This window comes from Amphiprion ocellaris, chromosome 3 (assembly GCF_022539595.1).
Source record: "Amphiprion ocellaris isolate individual 3 ecotype Okinawa chromosome 3, ASM2253959v1, whole genome shotgun sequence".
Lineage (NCBI taxonomy): Eukaryota > Metazoa > Chordata > Actinopteri > Pomacentridae > Amphiprion > Amphiprion ocellaris.
Genome location: NC_072768.1, coordinates 11,188,831 through 11,206,132, shown reverse-complemented (window position 1 = coordinate 11,206,132; position 17,302 = coordinate 11,188,831). Strand labels below are relative to the sequence as shown.

Sequence of the window (17,302 nt, the reverse complement as noted above, 5' to 3'; positions counted from 1 at the left end):
AGTTGCAGTTCTGTGTATATTTTTTGTTCAATTCAATTCCGTTTTTTCTTATAAAACACAAAATCAACATCATATTCCGTTCTAGGGTACTTCACTTCATAAAGTTAGAACCTTTCAGAATAACAGATTACAACTTCCCCTTGAGTCCCCAATTGCTGTAAATTATTGTTAGGAAATTAACTAATCCATTATTTTAAAGGAATTCTCCATCCAGCAGAGGTCACTGTAGGCTTATCAACACAGTCTCATTGTCTTCTAAATGACTCCAGTAGATGGAGCACATACATCACACTAGGTCCCAGATTGAGTGTGTGTTTTTTAAAGATCCACAGTTACCAATAAAGCATAAGAGCATTTGTTTTGATGCTATATTGAGTACTTTAGCATCAATTGATATCCTAAACTCCTACGAGCTCAGGAAGATGTGCCTCCACTGTTGTATGAGCAGACAAAAGGAGAAACCCACCAGCAGCACCAAGATGACAGTAATAATAGCATCGGCCTACACCCTCAAATCTAAATTAAAGCCTGATCAGTGCTTCAGCTGAGCAACTGACTCTTGAAATAAGACATTCAGCTCCCTGCTTATTGTCTGAGAGCACAATAACACTGTGTCAGATCTACGAGGAATGTCTTTCTCCAAACCTTAAAGCACAATTGAGCAGTTCCGTCTGGACGAGGACTATAAAGGTTTGACCTTGGGGTTTACAGGGTGACATCTGAGAATGGCTGCCAAGTGTGTCTGAAGGTGGATGTATGCAGGCATGCCTACATACCAAGAGTTCAAGGGTTACAGTGGAAAGTCAGTGGATTACATAACAGCCACTGTCCTCTGCATGACCACAATAACCACATTCTTCGTTACTACAGTCTGTCATTACATATGCAGGACTGAAGTGCGCTTTTCAGGGACAAACACAGCTGACCTTCACTGACCTTCTCCATAATGTTCTAAACACAAGTTGTGGAAGATTGTTGTTCATACAGACTGAGATATAGCGTGCATATTCCTGCATTTTGTTAGCTCTGTATAGCTTTTGTCTCAGTGAGGCCCCCATACTCTCACATGTAAGAGTACTTCAGAGGTGACCTGGCTGTCTCTTGCACTGGCTCACAACCAAACCTGTCATGTGACTGCGCTGCACACTTCCCAATCTTTCTCCCAGTATGGTAACCTTCCCCTGCTAAAATTAGAGAGCCCTCTACTGAGACATTTTGGAATGTGACTATCCTGTACCCATCCTGCAGATGATTTTGTATTTTTGTCATCTTCACAAGGTCTTCATGTTTACTTGAGCGTATTTCTGCTCCACCTTGACGCCAAACTTCTAATCTGTTCTTTGTGGTAATTGGGACATACAGTTAGAGCTTTTTAGAATAATATCACTGCTGCCCTTTAGATTTTATTTTGAATGAATTGTGTATTTCTATACATATCCTGTATTAAAGCAAACATTATTGTAGGTATACTAAACTAGATCATGTAGAATTATAACATTAACTTATTATATAATCAATGATATATAAAATATGGCTTTTTAATGAGGTATTTATATGCAAATATTCATATGTGCAAAGCTCTGTATGTTATCCACATCACCAATTTAAATATATGATATTCTTGGTAATTTTTACAGCATGCTTTTACAATCCAGAATGTATGTATAAGACTGTGTAGACCTGATAATGTGAGGTTATAGCCTGTACATTTTACAGTCATATTGTATTGTAAAATGTTTAATGTTCTAGATCTCTTTCTCATTATGATTGTTGTGATTATTGTTATTATTATAGAACTGCATTAACAACATGGAGAAATATGCCATCATATATTCATTATCATCTTCGTTATTCTGCAGATATTCTTAATGCTATGTCATACTGACAAATTCAGGGTATAATCAACATAAAGTGTTTCAATTGAACAGCTTCAGTGTGTCTTGACATTGATTTTTCAATCTACTGGTGGGGTGAACTTTCATTCTTCCAAATGATCTTTCCTTGCTTGTTGTTTTGCTGATGGTGGTAGAGAGCAAAGTCTAAAATTTCAGACAAAAATCTTTCATAGGTGTTCGATTGTGTTGTGACCCGGTGACGGTAGAAGTCATTGTATATAATTCATAATATGACTCTTGTGAACTATGGATGGGGCCACTTCCATTCTGGAAGAGACCACACACATCAGGATTGAATCGTGACATAAATGTGACTCTTCAGAAGAACTTCATACTGATTTTCTAGTGACCCTTCACTCTAAGAGGACAAGTGGACCCAAACCAAGTCAGCAAATGACTCCCACAGCATAACGGAGCCACTGGATCCCCATAACTGTAAGGGTCAAGGGTTCAGGTTTGTTGACTTTCTCAGCCATCTGTATATGCTGGTTCATTTCAGTGGGTTCTCATCAACTCAGTATTATTTGGCAACAAGTGTGATGCATTTAGAGATATGGTGATTTATTGCTGAAAAACTCTTGAGCAAAATCTTATGCAATTGACAAGATGTAGAATTATTATACATTGCTATTAGTCATTATCAGCTATGATCTTGCAGTTATTCAACATAATAAAATACAGATTTATGTTCACAGGAAGTATGTATAACTGAACAAATGTAGAGGATAATTCTATTAGAACAGACTACAGCTTTGTTATTATATAACTAAATGTAGTTATTTTTCCCTTATAAGTTATTTCAGTCATTACAAACTTGCTACTTGTGCTTAATATTAAATGCATTTTCAAATTTTGGCATTGTCTTAGTTACTGCAAGATAAATGTTAGATAGCACAGACAGATATTATATTTGATTTTTGTTTCAATGGTTTGATCATTGCCATTGTTCTTACCTCATATCAGTAGGAGCATCTTCCCTCAAAAGTCAAACTGTTACAATTTCACATATTACAGAAAAAAATTGCATTTTTTTGTTCAAGTTTTTGGATAATGCTGCATATTACTCTCATTTTAATGTCTTTTTTGAAAGCTTGTGTATGTACATTGTACAAAAAAAGAAAGAACACACAGATATTTGAACTGTCAATTCATTTCTTTTGATTTACTCCCACAAGCAAAATTATTTAAATGCCATTTAAAGATTTTCACAGCCACTATCATCCAAGAAAAGACTGGACAAATCTGATTACATCTAGTGGTCAGGAGGACAGTTATCGTTGGAGCTTCTTAACCCATTTTCATGAGCAACCACAAAATCCTCTAAGATATTTAGAGGATGTGACAGATTTCTGCAGTTTGTGGTAGAGTATTATATATTAAAAGTGCTCATACTGTGACATTTTCAGAAAATTGAAAAAACTCTCACATGCTCCCAGAATGCATCTTCCTTTTTTTTTTTAAATTTAATTTTATTTTTTTTTTAAAGCTCCAAGTGGTTCATTTTCCCACGACTGTAAGACTCCTGGTATTGGCCCAGTTCTAAATGAGCTCCATCAGTGTCTGTAGCTGTAAATACAGCTGAGCTGCTAAAAGAAGACTCTCCCTACATCTGTGATTGACAGCACAGTTGACCATAAAGCAGCCAGTAGAGACAGCAATGAGTGGGTGAGACCAGGACTTTCTCTCTGAGTGATCATTTTACATTAAAATATTGTTGAATTTACAGCACAGTTGTTGTTTTTAAACTTATGTGTATGGTGACCTTGTCAGACAATGTGATGGCTATAAAATTTGTATTCTTGAGCTGCAGCAGGGAAATGGCTATGAAGGGACTGTCAGTTAACATGTATTTTTAAAAATAGTATTTTTAATATTTCACTTACTATCTGTTCTTTGAAACAAAAACAGAAAAAATATGTAAATGTGAAAAGCTTTATTGATGATTCAACTGTATTAAAATACAGTATATTTGAACACAAGAGTAGGAGACAAAGTAAAATGATGTAAACACTGGCTGACTTTAGGTTCTACAATTCTACAATTTCATTTGGCAGACGCTTTCATCCACAGCAACATATATCTGAGATTAGACACAACACAAACAAGGATCTAGTAAGGAGAAAACAACCTGGATAAGTGCCATAAAACAAGTTCAAGTGTGACAGGACCTTGGTACCTACAGGTAGTGCGAGAGGTAATAGGATTTTTTTTCATTTTTTTATTTGTGATTATTATATATGTATATTTTTTGCAATCTGTAAAGTGCAAAGGTGTTCAGTGAAGAGCTGGGATGAATGAAGAGGGATTCTGCAGATTAAACAGACTTCATTAAGGTTGTACTGCAACTTGAAAGCACAGTAACTCACCCAGGCCTTGTTTACTAGCTTCCAATCAACCTTAAAATTTCCACCATCACCGAATGTCCCTGAATGTTGCAGTTTCCACAGAGCTCATGAGACATGTAGACATATGATCAAATAATGGCAACATTAGCTAAATTGGTCCATGTACTAATACTAAGGATTTCCCTATTGCTGTGGTGACATTGCCATCAAAAATAAAAGTAACCCACAGTCTCCTCAGTATATCAGATGCTGGGAGTGCATAAAGACTCCTGTGTTCATTCTTGCAGCCAACAGCAGAGCATTTGGTGCACTTTGCTTGTGACTGAGACATTTTTGATTGAGTCGTGGCAGCTGTAGAAAAGTAAATAAGCCAGCTGGACTGAGAGTCAACTTTTTTTCTGAATGGCCGACCTCGAAGACCTCGCTGACTTGTCAAGATGAGAGACTGTCTAGTTGTGGGGGATCTGAGGAATAATGAAAGCGAACGTCTTTCACTTTACACCTGCAAGTTCATGACAACCACACAACACCAAATGGAGTTTCAGCACATGGGACGTTTAATGTGAAAACACTGCGGTGACCTTCTATCGGACGCGGAGCGGCGGGTACAGACGGTACACCGGGGCTGAGAGGAGTTTAACGGCTGTTAAGTGTCGGTTCCTCCTCTTGAGTCTGTGTGCCTCTGACGTAGACACCAGCGTGTCCCGCCGAGGAGGGAAGAAGGGCGGTGCTGCTGCTGCTGCCGACTATATTGCAGAGAACCTCGGAGCGCTTTGCCCCCTCTTTGCTCTGAGTTTCGTCGAGTGTTAACCGCAAAGTGATCCGGGCCGGGGAGACATGGCTGGATATCTGAAAGTCCTCAGCACTCTTTCGAGGTCTGCCGGCGCGGCTTTTTCCAGAAACCCCGCGGTGCTGGCACCGGCTGCAAATTGCCAGACTTTGCAACAAAGAAACTGTGAGTGAAGAGAGAGATAACCGAGGTCATCCTCAGCATCAATACGTTCACCGTTAACCGCGTTGTGTTAATGTGCGGGTTTTTTTAAAGCGTAACCCCGGTTGTTTGGTTAGCTAACGTAGCGGCAGCCTAGCAACAAAATCAGTCAACCGTTACGAAGCCGGTGACGCCGAGCTAACGCAGCCATGCTAGCCAAGTTGCTGTTAGCCAACCGGGATGCTGTTAATAGCTTTAATGGTTTTCTGAGCTCAGAGGCAGTGATGCTCTGAACGCCTCCCAGTGTCTAAATGAGTGTAATATGGCGGGTTGAGAGCAGGTTGTTTTGATAATGAGGAGGAAGATGGAAAACGTCGAGAGGCCGAAGCAGCGAACCGTCGGAGCAGTGGGGGAGAGCTGTCTTTGTCATCCTCCATTCAAACTTTAAGGAGCAGTTGAGGACGGGGTGAAGATATTCCGTCACAGATATGAATTAAACATGAACACCTCTCAAATCTATAAATAAAACAGATGCGGCAGTGCTTGTCTGCGCGCCGCTTCTCCTGCGAAAGACGGAATAAATCCACGATAAATGACCGCGGTGCCGAAACTGGCAGCAGATGAATCAAACGGACGCTCTGTTTTTAGCTGTCTTTGCGGGCATTTTATTGCTTCGCCGGTGGGGCAGAAAATACAACCGGTGGCCCATAAAAAAATATGTCAAAATGTCTGTCCAAGTCCAAATTGATGAGGTGTTCCTAAGATGTCATGTTGTTAGTGAGACAATGACTTGGAAAACTTTTCCCAAGGTCAGCCACCGCATACGAGTCTCCGCTATAGAGAGCAATGGCTGCCGTTGCCAGTGTCCTACATGCTGTTTCCATCTGGGCTACATCCAGACTGCGGCTCAGACCTGCACATTTTCACCGCTTAAGACCCTGGCATTTAGACTGCAAAACCTTCTGCGGTTTGTTACTTTTATGATGGCTCTAAATGTTAGCTAATTTGTCTGTTTCTTTTACACCAGTGCCAGGAGAGCAATCCAGTTCGATTGCTTTTTTGTGGTTTTAGAGGAGAGGTTGAAATTTCCACTGTGAGCTCAGCAGAAAGCAGCAGTTAGAAACTGAATAAGCATTGGTGATTTAAATGCAAACCAGAACTAGCATGACCAGACTGTGTTTATCAAGTAGTGGGTCAAATGAAGGGCGCCTTGGCTCGGGTGTGATTGAATTAACATGTCATTTGAGCTTTGTAGCATAACTAAATAGTGATAGTGGATGATCATAGCCCAGTAGTGTCTAAGGTTCAAGCAAAAGAGGAGTGTACTCTTCAGGGCAAGTGGAAAATTGTGAAAGCTTATATTCCTTTAGTGAGTTTGTCACAATTATGTGTGATATAAAGCTATGTGCCAGGCTATAAGTCCAAGATTGACAAGGATTTGCCTTATTGCAGTCACAAGTTGCACTGTCTTTAGTAGGAGATCTTTACTGCTCTCCCTTTTAAATTTCATTGTGCTCGTAAAATTGGCCAGCTGTTTTGTTGGATGTCACAAAGATAAGGTGCGCTGCTCTCATCAGCCTCCAGCTTCAATCTGTAAACTGCAAACCTTTGCATTCACCGTGGCTTCCGTTTGTGTCTGCGGTTCAGCTGGTCCTTAAGTGACCCTTTAACTGCAGTCTGCAGTCGTGTCTGCAGCTTAGCTGTAATCGTCTTGTTTACATTGTAAGTGTCTTTTCTCGGTATAGGATTAAAACTAAGGTGGTTTAAGGTGTCCCTCTTTGTTGATGGTTAGCCAGAAAGAATGCATAATCGATGGCTGTTCCTCTCATCTTAAGACACACATTGTTTTAGATTTTCTTTGACAGTTTGCCCTTCATGCACATTGCACAAGTAATGGGGCACACGTCGCACCTCTTAGTTCAGTTTTAAAATTAGTTGTAAGCACCTTGTGCCACAGACGGTATTTAGGACCACTAAATACTCAAAGTTGGCACTTATAGCTAGGTCGGATTGTTAGTCTTGTTTACCGATTCTTTCATTAGAAGTTTCCTGGTCTGGAGCCATGATTTAAAGATTTTGTATAACATGCAGACACATTTGCTGACACCTGATTGAGATAACACATTCAAATTTCCCGTTTTTGTTAACGAAAGGTATTATTTTAAAAATGTTTTGGGTTCATCTCCAAAATCCAGATTTGTAATGGAGATTGTTTCAAAACATCTTAACAATATTGAACCTCTGTTTTGCAACTCTTCATGCTTTTTGTGCTTTTAAACATTATTTTCAATGAAGACTGCAGACAGTTGCAGTCAAATCAACCGTACCTTCATGCAGTGTTTCAAACCGTAGGATGTTTGGTTGCATATTTCTGCTAATACCTGGTTTTATCTTAGGCTTCAAGGATTAGCAAATCTTGCAGACATATATCTAATGTATAAGCAAATGATGTGGCAGGCAGGCCCACATGACTGTGTTTCAGCTCCCCCTTCAGCGTCCAGTTTGTTCATACACTCAGAAGTTACATAACCTGCTCAGCTCTCTTCTGCACTCCCCTCCCCCTGCATTGTGATAGGAGAGTCCTGTTTTCGCAGATTTAGGTTTGACGAGTCACAAATGATGCCAGCCAGTAGCAGTACCCATGATGCACTGCAGCAGTCTACTCTTCCAAAAGCAGATAGAGAAGGACGCAGGCTGTTAGAATATTTTTAAAACTCCAGGTCACATTTTTGTGTTTTGAGGTAGTTAATAATTCTGCCACCCATCTTTGTCATGAACATTATAGGCCTACACATAGTAATATTAATGATGTGGGCTTAGAATAGCTGATTTCAATGCACTTTTTGACGAATTGTGTTCTTTTCTACTGTGTTGACAAATAGAGTGACAAGGAATAGTTTTTTTTATTGGGGATAAATCTGCAGATTCTTGTCAAAATTCATCACTGAGCTTATGACATGTCAGATAATCGTGAAAGATACCAAAACTCTTAAAGCCCCAGGATATGTCTTTGTACTTTTTTGGTTGACCGATAGTCCTTACCCCCAAAATGTCCTGTCTAATTTCATGTTTCACAAAGAAAGGCTTTCAACAGATAGTGAGAATCTGTGATTTTTTCCCCCCCCAGAAACAGCACTTAAGTAATCAGTTCTAAACATTCTGGTTTGTTTTGCTCTTGATGGACTTATTGTTTCAGCTCTAATGATGAAAATTGCTGTATCTAACTGTCAACTTGGGGAAAAGTCTAAAAAGAAAGAAGAATTCCAGTAAAAATAGTACTGCTTGGTTCACAGTTTTAGCCATTGTATCTGCTTGCTGTTTTGAAATAGCTACAGTTATCTTAGCAGATGTATTTCAAAGTAACAATGCTGACAAAGTGACTTTCAGTTTCCTTTGTCACATGGTGCACTTTTCTAAAATGGAAACCCCCCCTAAGACTCTCTTTAATTTTTACTGTTTAGTTGCTAAAAGAGTGTGTGGTGCTAATAATAAGACAGAGTCCAAATGATGGTGAGTGAGGCTGCCAGCAGAGAAATTCAGAAACACATGTTGGCTTTCCATAGTGCTGTCACAGATTTTTTTTTTTCCCTGTCTGCATCTGTCTACTGTTGTGTAACATGATTGTAACATGAAGGTCGCAACTGTCTTTCCTATGGGGTTATTTTCAGTACATGGTCACCATGTTTCCATAGTCAGCAGGTCTCGTGTCATGTTTGGAGCACAGAGCGAGAGCACAGCAGGTGTTACTAAGTCAAATGTCTTCTCCAACCTACACAATTTTTTTTGCATTTCAGTAATTTTATCTATAGGGCCCTGTACATTAATCAACTGGTTGTGTAACATTTCCAGCGGACATCTCATGTTTACTTTCCCTACTCTGGGAAGGCATTGGTAGCAGTGGGGAGCATTAACTCGGCTGGGAAATCTGAGACTCACTTGATCCTCTGCACCTCCCCCTGTACTTTTCTATTCAGTGAAATTGTCCTGCTGGCAGGACTCTCACACACTGAGCAGATATGATTAGAGATACTAATCCATGTTGATCCTGGTGGAAGCCAAAGGAGTTAAGGGACCGTCTTAAAAAGTCAACTGTGAGGTGGAAATAAAGTATACTTCTCTATTAAAGTGTAATGCAGCTAAACATGAACATACACAGGTGGTTATTTTTTAGGCATAAAATAATGCAATCACAAAGTTTGTTTTTTATTCTGTAATTGTTATTATGGGTTTTGGAGTATAAACTTGGACTGTGGAAAAAGAGTAGAACCAACAATATATTTTTTGCGTAATTGGGTACCTTGAATTGGGATTTTTGGATTGGCCAAATGTAGGTTCCAGCTATAGATTTTTGGCAAGTAGTACAGCGGTGAACAGTGTTGAATTAAGCCTGTCTGTCAGACAGTAATGCATGAAGATACACAGTAAAACGCCAGCAAATGCGGGACAGAAAGACTTTTCACTAAAAAGCATGGATACTAACAATGTAGGCTCAAAATCCCCAATATTAAATGTTTAAAATGTTTTATTTATTCAAATTGTCTGGTCAGTCGGCTAGTAATGCAGCACCAGTTATACTGGTAAAACGATTGCTGTGGGATTAACAGGCAAGCAATGGCAAGAACTTCTGAATGGAGTAGAAACAAGTAGTTGATTGGTGAGGCAGTCTGCAGGTAACCACTGGACAGTTTTGTGTTGGCATCTTTTTTAAAGCAACAATTTAATTTAAAAATAAGCAGATTTGATCCTTTTTGAAAAACATAGTCAACAGTAAACTTAAAGTCTTTGTGATGTGAACTGTTGGTCAGACCAGCTGGTTGCCTTGAACTTTAAGAAACAGATCAGGATCTCTCAGTATATTTTCTAATCAACGTTTTTTCCTGTCTTTACAGTTGTTGTTCAATGGTCTCACTAGTTGTCCTTAACCCCTTTTGTTCGTATGATTGTCAGATGCCGACAAACGCATCAAAGTGGCCCAGCCGGTGGTGGAGATGGACGGAGATGAGATGACCAGGATCATCTGGGAGTTCATCAAAGAGAAGGTAATACAGTGGCGTCCAGGGGTGAAGGGGTGAGGGTCTCAGAAGAGGGAAAGCCCGCTCCATCTGACTTGCCTATTTTTATGCACAGGCTGACACGTGGATGTGTGGGAAGGACTATGTGGTGGATTATGGATATATGATGTCGGGGAGGGGCTTTTGTGATGTTTTGTTCACTCACTGGCTGATTGCCTCTGGAGAGAGCAGATGTTGTTGGCTGTTGAAGGAAACACAGTGAAGCTGGAGGGTTAACCACTGAACAAACTAATAATGGGCTCTGCTGTCCTGTTAGCAATCCCAGATATATTCATGTACTTTCAGAGGAAATATGACTGAAAACTGTTTTTCAGGCAGGAAAATAGCGTACTCCTGTAGTTAGACTAAGTTGTAGATGCTAATTTTTGTTTTGTGTTTGTTTTATTTTTGGTTCTTTAGCTTATCCTGTCCAACGTCGATGTTGAGCTGAAGTATTATGACCTGGGTCTGCCATACCGCGACCAGACTGATGACCAGGTCACCATCGACTCTGCCCTGGCTACTAAGAAATACCATGTGGCGGTTAAGTGTGCCACCATCACACCTGACGAAGCCAGAGTTGAAGGTCTTTACCAGATCTCTGAGTATTCTACATTTCTAATTTCAGAGCACTTTAGACTTTCTCACTGCCTTGCTGCCAGAATGATTTTAATGTTCATCACCAGAATACAGTTTAGGGCTCAACACAGTTTTTTATTTCTCATACAATAGATGCTAACAACTTCAATACAGCTACAACTGATGCATCCAGTAGCTTTATGGTTAAGGCTCTTATGTGCTTAAGTGCAATGTCTACAGTTCAGTTCCTGGCAACTGGTCGTTGTTGCATGCTGTCCCTCTCTCTCTGCCCCTTTTCCCTTCCCCTCTAGGCTGGCATCTGCCAAATGGCAATGACAAAATTAAAGAATAAAGCTCTGATTGAGAATTCAGTTAGTTTCTTCATGGGGTTTATCACTTTGAATGTATAATTACAAAGACGAGTGGAATAGCTTTATTGCTATTATTGTTAATTATGTTATTTGCACTAAAACTCTCACTTTAGACATGCTTTTCTACACATATCTATAGTTGCACATAGTCGTTAAACTCTCATTTCTCTTCTGTAACCTGCTTCCTTTGTTAAAATGCATGTGCTTTATTTTGATATTCTTTTCGAGCAAGAAAACACTGGAGTGACATTCTTCTATTCTATGTGTTTACATACATGGCCGATAAATCTGATTTTGATTCTGATTATCACTAAGGCAAATGCTCACACAGCAACAAAAACACTACTTTTTATTACAGTGCAATGTATGCTATTAAAATTGTTTTTTTAAATGGGAACTTTGGGTAGACAGACATACATTAAAAGCAATAAACAGTGACATCCAGTGAGTAGAGTCTGTAGATTGCCTCGCAAAACTGATGGCAACACATCAGCAAGTGAGGCTGATTAGACAATTTGCTGCTTTACAATGTTTATCAAGTGGAATTGTTGAATTTAAAGCAGTTGAATTAATAAACCTTGCTTCGATAAGAAACAGATTGTTTGATATGTAGACATAACAAAATAAAATGTCAAACATCTCACATTTCACTTTGTGTACCTATTTGCATGTAATTTTCAGGTAGTTAAAATTCAGGAGGGCAGAACATTAGGAGGACAGAACTGCAATTAAATGGTTTATTAATGCACTTGTGCTTTTGGCAAATTTTGTTAATCATAAAAACAACTGCCAACAGCCAAATTTACATATGAATACCGTTTTCTGTAATTGTTTTTATTTTTAAAATTGTAACACTAAATTCGGAGTTCACAATCATTTGACTCGGTGCCCACAGATGAAACAGTGATTCTATTGTTCAGAATCGTGGTTTATTTTTTCATTCTACTGTAATTTCTGTTTTTCCATGTAGAGTTTAGCCTGAAGAAGATGTGGAAGAGCCCCAACGGAACCATCAGGAACATCTTGGGCGGCACTGTCTTCCGTGAGCCAATCATCTGCAAGAACATTCCCAGGCTTGTTCCAGGCTGGACGCAGCCCATCACCATCGGCAGACACGCCTTCGGTGATCAGGTGAATCTTCGAGCATTTCAGATTGAACCCAAAGCCAGAGCAAAACAAGGAATTTTAAGATCAATTTAAAATTTATGTAGGTTAATAAAACGTTCTGTGTTTCGTTTACAGTACAGAGCAACAGACTTTGTTGTGGATAAGCCCGGAAAATTTAAGATCATCTTCTCACCTGCTGACGGTAGTACCAACAAGGAATGGGAGGTCTATGACTTTCCCGCCGGCGGCTGTGGAATGGGCATGTACAACACAGATGAGGTGAGCGAATACATCTACTTTAAAAATATTATAGATGAGAATCAGTATTATCATTATTGTCCACAAATCCCATAAAGGGACCAGCAGCAGCAATGGTCTACCTCTCATTACGAGAACATTGCTTCAAGTCCCTTCATACTGAGGGAAGGAAGTTTAGAAATTGTATTTGTTGGGAGCAGTAGAACCATTTCATGTGAAATTTACTCAAAAGAAACTGCAGTTCTTTTCTCAAGAAGAAGTGTCACCCAACGCAACAGTAGCTGTGTTTCCATAGTGTGTTTTTGTGCAAGTATCACATTAGAAAAGGTTAGTGGAAACGGCATAATTAAAAAAAGAATTAATGCGTCCCATTGGAGATGTAAACGCCTTTTCTGAACACGTTCTGAAAACATTTAACTCCCAGCCGGTTCAGTCCTCGAAACTCTGGAGAGCATGAAACCTGGCCAATACTAGCTGACATGAACGAATAAATGCCCAACTAAGCTAAATTCAGGAAGATCTCTGTCATTTTTCAGTTGTGTATGGTCAAGACGGCTGGTTTGGTTGTTTTTAGTTTTCTTTTTCTTGAAGTTGGCTGCTGGCAAACATTTGGTTTCCAGGTTTGCGGCTTCTTCATGCTTTTGTGGTTTTGTTGTAGCCAAGTGAGTCTCAGCTAACATAAACTAGCCCGGTTTATTTGCTCCAAAGCAGTTAATAAAAACAAGCTTTCTTTCCATTTTGCGACGTAATCAAAGTTTGCTTCAAATTTGCTTGACATTTATATGGTACCACAGTTACTTTGGTTAATTAAGCATGACAAATAACTTAAATCAACTGTCCTCTATCAATTTATTTAATTTCAATTGTCTCCTTTTTTCATATTTGAATCCCAGTTTGTTAATAAGATGTGTAAAAAATGTTATTTTAATTTTTTTTTCCCTTAATTCAGCACTGAGAAGCATAGAAAGTGGTGCAGCATTTGCCGAAATCTTGGCCATAATTGTAGTTTCCACCACTGTCAGGATTGTTATCCCTGGTATCGCAGCCCATAACCTTTGTATTTTTGACTTCATGTTTAAAGAAACCAGACATTACCCTTCTGTTTTACCAAAAATGCTTTTGAAAAATGACACAAGTCGTTGCCATAGACTCACCTCATTCTAACCTGCTTCGCTACTTTTTTGTTTGCCTCCATCAGCAGTCTGTTTGGTTTAACAACACCAGAGGTCGTAGTAGATGACTTTCACTGTGACAAGGGGAAGGTTGTTCACCTCTCTACTACTGATAAAACCTACAGCAGTCGTGAAATGTTTGTTTCTTTTTCCCCCTTCATCAGTCTATTACAGGCTTTGCACACAGCTGCTTCCAGTACGCTATTGGCAAGAAGTGGCCCCTGTATATGAGCACAAAGAACACCATTCTGAAAGCCTATGATGGCAGATTCAAAGACATCTTCCAGGATATCTTTGAAAAGTGAGTGTCTGTTTTGGTGTTTCAGTTTTTCGTGCACACATAAGGGTCATTCTTAAACTGCCCTTTTTCTGAGATGAGCTCTAATTAACATGTTTTTGTGCATCCTGCAGGAATTACAAGCCAGAGTTCGACAAACTGAAGATCTGGTATGAGCACAGGCTTATTGATGATATGGTCGCACAAGTGCTGAAGTCTTCTGGAGCCTTCGTGTGGGCTTGCAAGAACTACGATGGAGATGTTCAGTCTGATATTCTTGCACAGGGTGAGATATTTGAAAAGCAACACTTCTGCCTCTTCTATGGAAATGATGCTGTTATGAAATACTAAAATCTATAACCACACAAGGTGCTTGCCAGGTTTTGGGTCGATGTGGGTTGCACTAAAGAAGGATTTTGTGTTTCCCGTTTTAGGATTCGGTTCTCTGGGACTGATGACATCGGTTCTTGTGTGCCCTGACGGAAAGACCATTGAGGCTGAGGCAGCCCACGGCACTGTGACCAGGCACTATCGCGAGCACCAGAAGGTTAGTAGCTGTCAGTCTTTGTCTGTCTGTACAGGAAAACGAAACAGAAAATGTGTGAAGCCAAGTGATCCTCTTGCAAATAGCCTGTGTGATCTGTGGAGCTATACTGCCATCATGTGTTGAAAATTGAATATGACAGGTATGCTCCATACCAGAAAAATAGACATGATCATTTGAAAAGAAACACTTGTTTAGTGTTTTAACATGTCATCATCATTCTCAACTCTGCTTTTAGGGAAGGCCGACCAGCACCAACCCCATCGCCAGTATTTTTGCCTGGACCAGAGGCCTGGAGCACCGAGGCAAGCTTGATGGCAACCCTGACCTCATCAAGTAAGAGATGTATAATATTTTACAAAAGATATTCACTCTATTGTGAAGCGTGGCTTTTTTAAATAAATATTTTTGTTTATCTGCAGGTTCTCTCAGACTCTGGAGAAGGTGTGTGTCGATACTGTTGAGAGTGGTATTATGACCAAGGACCTTGCAGGCTGCATCCATGGCTTGTCCAAGTAAGTTTATTCCCATGTTGAAACCTTAGTTTGCATTGCAATGTAGTTGTTTCATTACTAAAATCATCATGTCCATTTCATATGCTGGATATATGCTGTTTTTGCTGCTAGCTGCAGATTTGTTTCCAGATCACCCTGTATAGATTGAAGAGGTGACTGGAAATAGTAATATTTTTTTATCCATGCAGTGTCGTGCAGCATTAGCATCCATCACAGCACTCTCTTAGTTTGAATGAAGTTGTCAGCGCTTCAAATAGCAAGCATAAATGTCTGGAGGTGTGCTGCGTAGTTACATAATTAACATGTTGCACCTGGGCAGCTTCTGATTTTGATTTTGACCTCAAAGACAGCGAAAAAAGAAGAAGCACTTTAACGCATCCCAGCTAAATTATGTAAAAGGAATCCACATCCATGGATGCAGAGTTCCTGCTTGCATAAGACATATGTGTAGACGAACAAAGGTTATGGAAGGCATCAGAAAACAATGTTGTTTCAGTGTATCATTTCATATACAAAGGGGGATAGGGGTTAAAGTAGAGTCAAGACATTTCCTTAATTTAAATTATCTGTAACTATTTTAATGATTAAAAAAATAAAAACATGCTGTAATTTAAGTATCTCAACTGTGAGAGCTTTTGACTGCTTCTCTCTTGGCTGAGCAAAACAAATCATTTGAAGATGTCCTCTTGCTCCAGAAAAATGTGACATCCGTTTTTCACCACTGGCTAGCATTTTATAAACCAAATAATTTGCAGATTAATCAATCATACAAAAACTCATTAGTTGCAGCCCTAATTTGAAGTACAGATCCATTTAGTCCACAGAGCATCTTTATGTTTTGGGACATTAAGCCTATAATGGCACCCAGAAAACGAATAAGGTTTGGTGCTCTCTCTCTCTGATATCCTTATTTTAACTTTCAATAAAAAAATATCCCCTTTGATTAAACCCCACTGTTGGTCTGAAACATTGACACAAGACATGATTTCATTTGCTCTGATTTTGACCTGCCTGCATGTAATACAAGTTGGTAACCTCGCTGTAAACATGCCCCCATCTTTGGGCATGTTTGAGGAGTTTTAGACCTCTGCTGGGGAAATGGTGTTTTCGTTGCTGCTTGTTTCTCAGCAGGTTGCCGTAAACATGTAACTGATTTCAATGAAGTTTCGTGGAAAGTAAAAAAAGCTATTAAAATTTTGTTTTAGATGCAAATCAAAATGTGGATGGAGGAGATTTTAAAGGATTCTTAAATTAGACATTAAAAGCGCATTTTGATTCAGAGTGAATTTTCCTCATTTCTAATGAACATAAGTGATGGGAAACAAATTGAAACATATTGCCAGGTTGTCAATTTTGATTCAGGGACAAATAAACGATTTCTGTCAACATTTTCTAAAACCCTGTTGGAGGTATGTGCTATCTTGTTTACCCATCCTTTTCTGCACGTTTGGTTTGTTCTCGGTGACATGCACTGGCTCGTACGTTAGCTCCCACACATCTTGCCGTTTTCTTTTAGGCTTTATCATCCATGAGGCATTGCAGTTTACACATCTGCCTCTGAGTGGATATTGTTTTTGTCTTTAAAGGGCACTATTTTCTGAAAGCTGGAGATGTGTAAAAACAGGAATTAAATAATAACTCATAGCCTTTTTAGTATATTGTGTGTTTCGCCCATTCTAATCTTAAGCAATACTGTATTGTTGTAGCTAATTATAGAATAGATATTAATGCTGAACTAAGAGTAAAAATGATTATTCTTACTGTGTGCTGTTTTTGCGGTTTTGTTTCCTAAAGTGTACTTTTGAATTTTCTGACCTGCTCTGTCCTGCCTTACCTTTTCAGTGTCAAGCTGAATGAGCACTACGTCAATACCACAGACTTCCTCGACGCCATCAAGACAAATCTTGACAAAGCCCTCGGCAAGTGAAGGACTTGAAAGAGTATAATAAGCCTGGAGATGGCAATGTCACTCTTCTGTTTTTGTACCTCATTTTTAACTTAAAAGGTCAATAAATCCACTTGCATTTCATCAGAAGGAAAAAACTTACTGTCTATAGGATTATGTAGCGTTCTGTTAGATTATTAAATGGTTGAGAGTTGTCCTATCACCTCATGCCCCTCTAACTACCTGTCCTATTATTTGCAGGGTTTTTTTTTGTAATGTGAAGTACTGTATTCGATACTGTGTAATGCCTTGGGCAGGACAGAAGCCAGTGTCAAACATATTTGCCAATAAATCTCGTTTGACCCATTAACT

General features: G+C 39.3%; 1 protein-coding gene across 1 annotated transcript; it reads left to right on the top strand.

Moving 5' to 3' along the window:
* The first annotated feature begins 4,990 nt into the window (after positions 1-4,990).
* Positions 4,991-17,300, top strand: idh2 (isocitrate dehydrogenase (NADP(+)) 2). The gene is made up of 11 exons (XM_023290581.3): positions 4,991-5,195; positions 10,119-10,210; positions 10,643-10,808; positions 12,143-12,303; positions 12,415-12,558; positions 13,874-14,010; positions 14,121-14,272; positions 14,421-14,533; positions 14,769-14,866; positions 14,953-15,045; positions 16,888-17,300. The coding sequence occupies exons 1-11, from the start codon at positions 5,078-5,080 to the stop codon at positions 16,970-16,972; spliced, it is 1,359 nt and encodes a 452-aa protein (XP_023146349.1). The 5' UTR covers positions 4,991-5,077; the 3' UTR covers positions 16,973-17,300.
* The last annotated feature ends 2 nt before the right edge of the window (positions 17,301-17,302 follow it).